General features: G+C 38.6%; 1 protein-coding gene across 1 annotated transcript in view; it reads left to right on the top strand.

Annotated features, from left to right (window-relative positions):
- The first annotated feature begins 4,433 nt into the window (after window positions 1–4,433).
- Window positions 4,434–11,811, top strand: part of lmbrd1 (LMBR1 domain containing 1) — a 52,618-nt gene continuing 45,240 nt past the window's right edge. Inside the window, exons 1-3 of the mRNA XM_056608804.1 lie at window positions 4,434–4,530; window positions 6,036–6,212; window positions 9,969–10,032. Of these exons, the coding sequence (XP_056464779.1) occupies window positions 4,465–4,530; window positions 6,036–6,212; window positions 9,969–10,032 (307 nt within the window). The 5' untranslated portion in view covers window positions 4,434–4,464. The remainder of the gene's footprint in view (window positions 4,531–6,035; window positions 6,213–9,968; window positions 10,033–11,811) is intronic.

Here is an 11,811-nt window from a genome sequence, read left to right as displayed (position 1 = left end):
GACTTATCTCCTTCCTCTAATGGCTTTGGCTCACTTCCATTGATTCCATATCATTATCTTAACTATCCTTCTTGTCCCACTCCCAATCTAAAGGGCAAGCAGGACAAGGAAGGGCTTGTAATGGGATCCGTGCCTGCCAGATAATGTCCGGCACAACATTTGCCGTATGTGGGCAATACGGTTGCATCTGAAACCTATCATTTTAACATTGTATAGGTTTGGTCTGTGGCCACGGAAGATCCCGGAGAAACTCGAGATGTTTTCAAAGTCGCTTCGGACAGCTGACACTTTTGGTAACAGCGTGAGGGCACAGACATTTTTTGAACAATCAGTGCTACTTTTCAGCTGATGACAGTGATTTTCTCTGTGTCCAGAGCTGTCTGGTTGCCAACATACCTTAAAGCTTTTTGCTTTCTATTTTCAAACCCTAATGGCCTAGGGGTTGTTTCCATACTTGTCACTCTTGTGAAAATGAAATGCATTTGTTTTTGCCATGTGTCGTGGTTTATGAGGCTGTTCATGGAAAGACGACTTAATGACTTAAAATGACCCCAGTCTAGACTGTTAGTGCTTGGCTACATGTGATTATGGTTCAATTCTGGACATTGAAGATAGTTGTGACAGAATTCCATAAGCGACAAGCCCATTGTGGTGATCCGAAAACAGGGATGGTCTAATGCCAGCAATCCTAAAATCGGTTTCTGTCTATATATCGAGTCCTTCTCCATATATATTTGAAAATACTTGTATTAAACGGTACCATACTACCTAAATTGTATCAACATTTTTCAATGCAATGCTTTTTGAATATGAACTTCGACCATTTGAAGGGAGAGAATCGCGCTGATTAATGTTGGTTTATCTCAAATTAATGGTTTGTGATAAATGTAATAATTAATAGCCATCTATTTTCCACCATTAAGGAAATTACATGTATCTTACATTAATTTCCTGTTATAATTTGAATTATACATGTCCTATAGCAAAGGTAAACATGTACAATGTATGGGGCACCTGTTCTATTCTTTGTATTATGGCACATGTATGTTTGTGTGTGTGTGTGTGTGTGTGTGTGTGTGTGTGTGTGTGTGTGTGTGTGTGTGTGTGTGTGTGTGTGTGTGTGTGTGTGTGTGTGTGTGTGTGTGTGTGTGTGTGTGTGCGTGTGTGTGTGTTTGTGTGCGTCTGTGTGTGTGTGTGTGTGTGTGTGTGCGTGTGCGTGTCTGTGTATGCATACCTCAGTAAACAGTGTTTTTACGTTGAACTAAGCGTGTATCCCACACCGACCATAGTCTGTTAAGTGCTCTATGCGTGCTCATTCATTTTGTCCTTAAAATCTCCATTGTTCAGAGAGATCAAATGCACAACACCTGCTCGTTTTACCTTTGAAACTGACATATGAAGAAGCACATGGTAAACAGCCGCGGATTACAAAACTAGCTCTAATTCCAAGGCAAACATTATCATTGAATAGTACATTTAATGTACTAATTTCCCAGCTGGGTATTCAAGCTGCTAATACAGACAAGGACATAAAGGAAAGAAAAAGGCAGAATATAAGCAGTTTGGCCTGAAGCTGTTTCTTATGTGCTTGAAATAAAAACCACATAACAATAGCCTAAGCCATTTAATCCCTTTGCAATTTAGGTTCAGCCTTAAAGTTACTTTCTCCTGCTTTGAAGTGAGTCAATGCAGTGTGTAAGATATCAGATCAGGTTTTCTTAGTGGTTTGTTTAAACAGTTCACAGGTCACAGTATTAGTATAAAAGTTTGTGAATTAATTATACTTCCATCATCAATTATTATCTTTATCTCGATCCTCCATTATATTCATCTATTTTTTTTTTTTCCAGTACAAGACTGCACAAGAATACCTCCACCAGATGATGTTTGCCATCTTGATGAAATATAGAAGGATAAAGAACATTTTGTACAAGAAGGTAAAAGGAGACAATAGTGTCAGTATTCATGTTGGGATTTATGTGGACTAAAGGCTGTGTGTATCTCATGATCAGCACTGCTTTTCAAGTGAAGGAAAAAGCTAACATTTCCATTAGTGTGTGCCTTGTATCACAGTGACCATCTTAACACAGTGGACAGGATTGTTCCGGAGTCCATCACTTAACAAGTCAGGTCTTCTGCTGAATAAGAGAATGTTTGAACCATATATACGGTTTTATTTTTATAAATGGAGAGGGAGAAAAGTGAGAGGAGGAAAAGCTGTTACAGCAATATCAAGGTTGTTTCAAAGTCAAAATAAATCTCAATAATGTCAGAGACATTCTGTAGGATTTCCCACTATGATATTTAATAACTATCCTCTAAACGGTAGTTCAATGTGGGCCAAGAACAAATTAGATTCAAGAAATAAGTTTGGTACGTTTATTACATAGTAACCAATAGTAGTTACACCTTATCTCTTCTTTCATACCGGCAAGCATTCCTAAGAAAGGCATATCCGTCTCCACAAAAATAGAAAATAGGAGAACAAGATAGTTGTGAGAAGTTATAGTGTAGTGCAATACCATAACAGATGGGTTAGAGATATGGGATATAATATACCTGGAAATAGTTGTGACTCCGAATTCCTCTCGTTAGCCCAATAAAGTGCAACCCAATAGTCAAACTTAAATGACACCCTTATATATATATGAGCCATATATATATGCCTGTAATGTTAGAGTTAAATATATATGCTAGTAATATGCCAGTTCATGTGTCAACCACTGAGAATGATGCCTGGGCATTGGTACTGTGAGCTTTCATTGTTTCTCTAAGGTTTTGACATGGTTGTGTCAATCTCACTATATAAGATATTCGGTTGTATGCTTTCCAAAAGGCTGTCTTTCCCATATTCTTGGATCCAGTTTTCGTTTGATTTGTGAGGCTACCTTTCACCAGGTAGCCTTATTTTCGGCTGGTGCAGCTGGTCGCTGTCCACGGTACTGGACTCTCCCCTCACTTACGACTCATCCACCCCCTACCTTCCATTGCCTTGATGCCGCTTTGGCAGCACAACAGAGACCCACAGTTGTGAGTGTGGCTGGCTGGGAAACTGTGTACAAGTTGCCTTGTTGGTCGAACACCTTGCAGAGAAACCATGCAACTGTGTTCCAGTCTCTTTGAGTTGTGTATTGGGGTGAGAACTGGTCAGCGGTAGCATCGGTCCAGTGCCGCAGAGTATCCTCAATGATTTAAACAACTTCTTCTTCTCCTTATTTTCCATATGTGTGTGTGTGTATCTGTGTGTGTGTATGTGTGTGTGTGTGTGTGTGTGTGTGTGTGTGTGTGTGTGTGTGTGTGTGTGTGTGTGTGTGTGTGTGTGTGTGTGTGTGTGTGTGTGTGTGTGTGTGTGTGCGTAAGGACGTGCGTATATGCGTGTATGTTTGTTTTCTGTGTGTGTTGTTTGTATGGATGGAGGCGAACAACACATTTCTCTGAAACTTTGCCCTTGCTGTGTTGGACTTAGTTGCGGTCATCCATTTTGTATATGGCTCGATGATACCCTGTAAATTCTTAAATTTTGCTTCTTCATATATCTTCTCTTCCCCCAAGGTAGGGCTACTTAACATTCCTTGTGTTAAGCTTGTGTTAGAACTATGTCCATCAACTTCTCAGAGTGCTGCTGATGTCCGAAGTTCTCCTCGGTATGCCAAAGAGACCCCCTGGAAGATGAACTCCTCAGGTGACAAGTACACTGTTTGTGGTTTTATGGATGAGAAAGACCTGCCAGTAAGCGCGGTAGGTTCAGCCTAGCAATAGGCCGACGACTCACCAGTTTTTACTAAAATTAAGGCATTGTGGCGTGTGGGTATTTGAAAGAATCCTGTTGGAACGAAGACACTGAAAACCCGTAAGAGATACACCTCATGAAAAGAAAAAGAAGAAAAATAGTTGCCATTGTTGGTCATTCACTCAAGTACCTGCTATGATATGGTGATTTCCAGCATTGCTTTTTAATACTCAGCAGTTAAGAGATATCACAAATCGTCCATAAGGCTTAGATACTACAGCAAATAATTCCTCATTGATTCTGTATGTGTTAATGACTACTGCCCATGTGTATTAGTTTATTCTAACTGGCAGATAATGGCCATGTGTCCTTTACACAAACTCCCAGGATTTTGATATGTAATAAAATATATATATAAGTCAATTTATCAATCTTGTGGAAGCAAATTATGTTATAAAAAAAGGAAAATACAATAATATTACATTTGATTATATAATTTGCAAAACTAAATCGAATGTATCTGTTAATAAACAATAATATTTACATAAATAATAGTATAGCATAACTGTCAAAATTGTTTCCAAATCTGCTTTAAGATAACAATTTGTTTGGGAAATGTAGATTCTACGCTACTGTATAGTCTCCAGTATGATCTCATCCACACGAATCGATGCCAAACCACGCCCTTCCAAGTAAGTGTCAAACACGTGGTTTTGTTATTACCGGAAGTAAAGATGGCGACGCAAACATTGCTGTCAGAGTCGGTACTCGGCTGGTCAATATTCACATTTATACTTTTGGTAAGAAGTTTTTCCAAGATTTAAGTCTCACCGTGTGTCATGCGACATTTGTTTTATCCTAGAAAATTGTCATTGCAGCAATATATATGATTTAAATGCAATATTTTACAGGTGTTGGGTGCCTAAGCTAACATAGCTAACGGGGTTCGATGTAGCTCTGGCGTTGTTGTAGTGAGCTAGAAACAAAATAATATATTTACCTATACGTAGGCATACCCCACATACGTATACATTCACAACATTATAACATCCCAGAGGAGATACTTGTCTTGAAGTATTGCTACAACTGCTTTAGCATAGATTTAGATTGGTCTACAGTGGCTAACGTAACATATGTGACGACTTATAAACTTTGAGCATTTTATTAATCATTTAACAGTTTATCTCCAAAATAAAATGACGCAAATGTAATTTGTTATAACACTTTGCATTATGACAATGCTGGAGATTATCAATATTTCCTTGACATGGGGAAAAGATTAGTAGATATAAGATTTCTTTATTTAACATTGCTTTGTTTTTCTTTCTTATCTCGACTTGCATTTAAAACTTCCCAATCTCTTCGAGCCCTATAACAGCCACTGTTGGGTACATCTTGCTTTATTTAGAAATACTTAACACCTAATCTGTCAACCGTTCCTAATCCGTTTCCCAAATTAGTTTACTGGAAGCGTTGTTAATCTGAACAGCCGGTTTCATGAAACTGGGCTGGAGGAGTAGGCTAAAACTATCTGCAAACGTTACATCCTGACTACCTATAGGGCTATGCAAGTCTGACCATTGACATGAGATCCATGTCAATGATTATGATGTAGATGCAACAGCCATGTCACTACCTGGTAACGGAAGCCAGAAGCTACTTATCGTGTCAATCGCGCCACTGCTTACAGCTTATTTAAAGCTGTATAGCAGCTTGTATGTGGCCCTTATCTGGTGCCCAATCCTGTCTTTTAACGAATGTTGACTATGATTTAACTTAGAATTTCAGTATTATTTTGAATCACAGTGCTGAGGAATATATTAACAATATAATTCATCAATGAAAACCTTGACAAGATAGTGCCATCAAAAGACAGTGTGAGGCTTACAGGTTGGTCAATTAACTCTGACAGGGCAGTCAAGATTAGTGGATTCTGTCACCTAATCATGACTCCAATCGTCAATTCTGTTTATTCTTGTAATACCTATTCAGCCATGTATGCCTTATTCAACATCCAATATTAATATAGCATAAAAAAATCAATGAGGCTAACTTCTTTGAGATCATCGGCTGTGTATTCAAATCAACAATGGACAGATCAGTTTTCTGGCCGTGCAAGGCTCTAATTCAGGGGTAGTCATTTTATAAATTAAGTATTTCCTTAATTATAACTTCTCAAAGTTTGAGACAGCCCTCATTAATTTATTCCTGTCTGGTTTGATAACCGCCAATTTTTTCTTATTATAAAAGCTCCGGGTTGATGTGCTTCCCCATTCATTGCTGTAATTATTTTCCTCATCTTTAGGTGATTCTCGCCTTCTGCTGGTTCTACATCCGAAAATATCAAAGTCGGCAGGAGAGCGAAGCTGTCTCCACCATAACAGCAATATGTGCATTGGCAATTGCTCTGATAACAACTGCTCTCCTTCCAGTGGATATATTCCTGGTCTCATTCATGAAGAACCCAAACGGTACCTACAAGGTAAGTGTCAGTAGCCTGGAAATATTTTTGTAATCTTTCCAATATAGGCCCATACAATTCAATATAACATAATGCATCTATTTAATGTTCCACTTACAGAGGCAGAAGTGTTGTGTTGTGCTATCCATGGTGTGAATTCTTAGGTGTATGGTACAACAGGTGATGTATGTACCGGTATTGTATGACTGCAGCAGTTTCTTTCTAACTGGAAATGTTCTCCAACTTTTGATAGCTGCATCATGGTGTCATCTATTTACAGTTGAATAGACAAAGGTCAGATAGACCTTTTTGTCTGATACAACCGACGGCGTGAAATCTTGGGCCAACATTGCACATGATGTCCAAAAAACACCAACACGACACACTCCACTAGATCGAGGACATCAACATGTTTGTACATGCTACAATGTATTTCAGTTTTTGTTTTTGTCACCGCTTACCCACTGCGCTTCTTTCACTTCCTCTTGGTTGGAGTGTTTCTTTCCTTTTCTGAACAGTGTAGGGAAAGTACCAAGCATAGACATTGTCAGCAAAACAGCGCCGTCAACCCAACAGGGGTGGTTGGTCCTTAACTCAATGTTATGGCCGACTCCTTCACAGCTTCATGCCATATCCCGTAGTATCATGTTCTTTGTTTCACATCCATCCGTAAATCATAATCCTGTTGTTTGTTTTTGTTGCTTTTGTTTAGACTAATACTTTAATCTCACTGCCTGAAACTATTGGTTTGGAAAAATGTTAATGAAGTAAAACTTAAGTTCTGCATTGTATTCATTTGAGTAAATGCTTATTTACTTCACCCGTGGCAACCGAAAATATATCCCTTAGTCCTTGCAAAGGCCTCTCTCTTATTTTCAAAAACAAAATAAGAAAGTCTTACTTTTATAAAAAACTAAAGATTATATGATCAGTGAACTTGAACAAAATAAAAAAAAATTAAGTTCGGTTATATTCTGTGACTAAATGTGTTTTGTTTTACAAAATAGAACAAGGATGATGTCAGGTTACTTTGAGCCGGGGATAATTTGCATTGAGATAATTGCTCACACCTGCCTTGAACACGTTGGTTTGGTATTATCATCTCGATTTTGACTGCTCCTTGTTAATATTTCTTAATTCAGGCTGTCCCTTCATCTTGCAGTAAATTCCAAGTTTGAGTGTTCGTGGGAGGTCTGACACTATTGTACACAAAGTTTTCTACGCATGTGTACTGCAAAGTCTTTTAGTGCAAACAAAGTATTTAACTAACTGGATAACTTACTATAACCATTGTATTGTAGTTTTGTTACTTAGCAGGCACTTTTATCCAAAGCTATTTGCAGTGAAATCAGATGAAGGTCATTAGGAGCTCGTAGCGATTGGTCATTGTGTTTTAGAATGCTGTGGATTTTAGGGTTCGAACCAAGTACTTTACGACTGTGAGTCGACAATATTTCCAATACACCATACTCTTCCTACTTAGTATCTACCAAATTCTGGTGACATTTAAAACCTAACTGAACAACATTTTGCTTTAGAAATACCATAATCAACCAACCATGTATATAATATGAGTTTATACATGGTAAAGTAAATGAGTTTAAAGGTATCATATGTAACATTTATTACACATGTAACATTTATAAATCAAAAAATTACTAGACCTGTGCTATATTTCCTCTTGAGTTGTGTACTTTTTGTAACCCACACCTTAACAGAAAATGTCAAACCCAGAGAAATGCGTAGTTTTATTCAAGGGAACAGTTTGTTAAATTTGTTTGTCAATGACGTCATATCATCTTTAGCCACTTTAGCCACTAACCCCAGGCAGACACGGGAAACATTAATCCAGGAGAGACATGGTTTATTGATGTATTTATATATTTCGATCTTGCTTACTACGATGTGCTACTATGACAAGTGGCGCATGCAAGCCACCACACTAAGGCGTTCGATGGTTTAACAACAACGTTCAACACGCTCATAAAGTTATATTAATATGAACGTTTTAACCATGGATAATAACTGGGCTACCGCAAGATTTTATTCGCCACATAACGTTAGCTACTGCTTTATAGGTAATTAAATCATCTAATAATAAGTTGGCAAGTTAACGGTATGACGTGAAAATATAATCTTGACCAAACGTCACATGAATATACATTTAAAACACAACATTGTCTGTGAAAATGGTTTATGGTTTATATGAGTCCCATCGGATCGATGTTCACCGGCATGCTGGTGAAGACTTCTCCCATGTTCCCATGCTACTTCATGATGTTATCAAACCATGTTATTGTTTTGATTTAGAGACACCTAGCGGCAGAAATGATAGAATTCATCTCAATAAATGCAGAGCGGCTATTTTCCGAAAAATATAAACACTAAACATGCCACATTATTGCATGTGTTTTCATGTGGCAACAAAAACTCCATAATCTTCGCAGGGTGTTGCACTAGCGGAGTATGTGCCGTCCTGCTTTTTTTAAATGTAATTTCCTCCCTTGTTGAGGAACGTTTCACTATTTAAATCTTAACAGAACCGAGCCTAGCAAATAACCTGCAAGTATCTATAAACACTTCAGCGATGCCCGCACGGCACAGTCGTAAACATGGACTGTAGGTCGTAAAGCGCTAGACGCGCATAGTGCGGGCGGGAGTTACGGTTTCGGCTAGTGACAAGGGCATACCAGTTAAGAGGGATCCTACTAATCATCGCCAAGCTTCGCAAACAGCCCGAGAGTGCCTCCGGGATGTTCCAAAAAATACTACAAAGTGCACACGTTTTGCACTGCAGCGTGAATGGTGCTTCTATCAAACTACCACAGAGTATCACCAAGGGCCTCTCAGCGATGTTGTGCGAAGACCACCAAAGTACACTATACCAAAATTATTATCATACCTTTTTGTAATAATGAACATTATTTTACAGTACTTTACAGTACTACAGGGACGTAGGTCCTTTGAGGTATATTGTGGCACATTGATGCCTTGTGTTAGACCACATAGGTTGTTTTTATCAGCACACATACTCTTGGGTGTCTTCAAGAGTACGAAGTGTTACTTGCCAACGCATCACAGACTAACATTGAGGTATTCTGAGGTGCTTTTCAGCTTTCATGTCATGCTGCAGTGATTTGGCCCATTTGAGGCTCCTTCCTCCAATTCCAAATGGAAGGTTTTGTGTTTTGGTCCTCCTTCTGCACATAGACATCTACCCAGGGCCCATAAGTGAGTAATGACTAGGGCTGTTGGTAATAATACCCGCACCTGACAAATCTGTCCTTCAAATATTCATTATATAGTATCAAATCAAAAGCATCAGTCATGGTAAGAAGATGGGCTCAACAATGAGCCCAGGTTTCTGCAACATTGGTTATCTGGCTGTCAGAGTAAATTCGCACATTTCCGGGTCAGTTTGACCTGAATTCTAATTATTTTGCTTTATTCGAAACGTCGGTACAAAAGTCGAGGAGAGAACTCCTAAAAATCATCGCCCTGAGAGACATACTATACTTTTTACATTTGGGTTTAAAACACCCATTTCCTTCCTAGGGACCTTTTTCAGTTTCAACATGTAATGGCGTACAATTTTCAGGATCGCCGGTTAAAGAAAAGAAGAAAAAAAATCCAGGGAGAATAGCTCAGCTCCCTTTTGTGTGGGCTCTAATTATCCTTAAAGTCACTGCTTACGTTGCCTGTCACAGTCTTTTTTTATCTATTGATGAGTTCAAAGTGTACGTGTTTAAATTTTTTTTCTTCTTTCCTCCAATTTAGGTTTGGGCTGAAAGCAACGAGACCAGAGGGCAAATTGAAGACACTGTGTTGTATGGCTATTACAGTAAGGCTTCATATTACTTTTTTACTTTCCTATTGATGCAGGTGTGGAAATGTGTTAAGCATTTCACATATTGGAGTTATATGTAGCCAAAAGGGTATTTATCTCTATTTTATTTTTCTCTGAAAATGTTATTCGAGTTTAAAGATTGAAGTTAATATGTATTGTTTGGTCTTGGTGATCCATATGCAGCAGCTCAGGACAATACAGCATATATAAATCCAACGGGCAAGCCATTGGAATTAATATGCATCCTGAAATTGTTCCTACTTTGACTCATTTCTTTTAATATGAGTTGTCAAAAGCTTGATTCAAAACATTTATTATTCATGCTGATTGGTTTATCCTCAATTTTAGGGAATAGTTCATTGGAAATGCAGATAAAAACAAGCCTCGTAGCTTGTTGCCTCTGCCTAGTAGGTTGATTACTTATCTAAATAATGATCTTTGCATTGTGCTACATCCCTCGTTGCTGTAAAAGGGTGTTCCGCTCGGTTGGTTTCCTTTTGAATAATGTCAAATTCAGTCATGCCAAAGACACTAGATCATGAGTATTCTAACAGATGCTGGCTTAAACTGCCCGTCAGCAATGCTGTTCTGTACCGTCTGTTCCAAAATGCCAAACTCATGGGAGACAGGCTGTCTCTGAGCTCAGCCTGTCCAATAAAAAAAAAGCCACTTCCATTGGCATAACAACATCTGAAAATTGGCTTTGACAGAAGAGGTACACTGCATGTGGCTCCTGTATTCAGCTGGCCACATTATGATTTTCTTCTAGATGCACAAATATGATTTCGTGCAGGAGATTGATTTTCTGTGTCACCCTCAAGACTTTGTATATGACATCCCCTTAAAGGGACACTTGGCTTAACAGGCAGTCCGTAATGAATTATGCATGAGATCCGCATCGCGGTGCATGTCGAGTTGTAGAGGGTTAATGGCAAAGCCGGCAGGAATCCATGTGCTTTGTGTGGTGCAGTCACACTTTTATGAAAATGATTCATAATATTTCCAAAGGAAAGCTTATATTAGGTTTATATGGCAGTAAAGTCATCCAATAGGAAATCTATTGATAGAAAAGATTGAATCGGCTACCTTACAATTTGAGTTGTTCGTCATGTCTACAGCGTCATGAATCGCAAGGCCCCATTTGGTTTTTGTCAGAGAAAGGCAATACTATTAAAACTAATATGTTGTTCATCTCAATGTAAAGTCTATGCCTGAGCCCCTTAGGAACACTGATGAGAACGGTGCGTTCTCGACGGCTGAATAGTAAGGACCATAAGAGAATGGAAAGCTCAAGGGTCTTTTTCACCTGGCCACACTCTTTGCCACTTGGCCATTCAGGTCTCCCACCCTGCTAGCCTTTAGAAACACGCTGGAACAAAGATGGCCGCTAAGAGAAGAAGGCCATCATCCTTCAAATTAGTTGTTGTCGTTGTTTCGCTATATATCTGGAAGGTCGCTAGCTCCAATAGTTCAGAGAGGCTATTGCATTGAATTTAAAAGTATGGTCTGCTTTTTTCAAAGCCCTTTTCTTGAATGAAAGAAGCCATGTCCTTAAATAACATGTATAAAACAGAAAACAAGGAGTTGGACGTATGCTGAAGTAGTTGTATGTGTGTGTGTCTATCTATGTGTGTGTATATATATCTATGTATATTTATATTACGTCTATAAATACATAGATCTAACCCACGTATTGTTTTGTAACTGCTTTCTAGACAAACGTCTCCTATGTTGTTATGAGGTTACTATTCAGGATACGCAGTGAGGCAATTC

The sequence above is a fragment of the Gadus chalcogrammus genome, chromosome 15 (genome assembly GCF_026213295.1).
Source record: "Gadus chalcogrammus isolate NIFS_2021 chromosome 15, NIFS_Gcha_1.0, whole genome shotgun sequence".
Classification (NCBI taxonomy): Eukaryota; Metazoa; Chordata; class Actinopteri; order Gadiformes; family Gadidae; genus Gadus; species Gadus chalcogrammus.
This window is presented reverse-complemented; position numbering and strand designations above follow the sequence as displayed.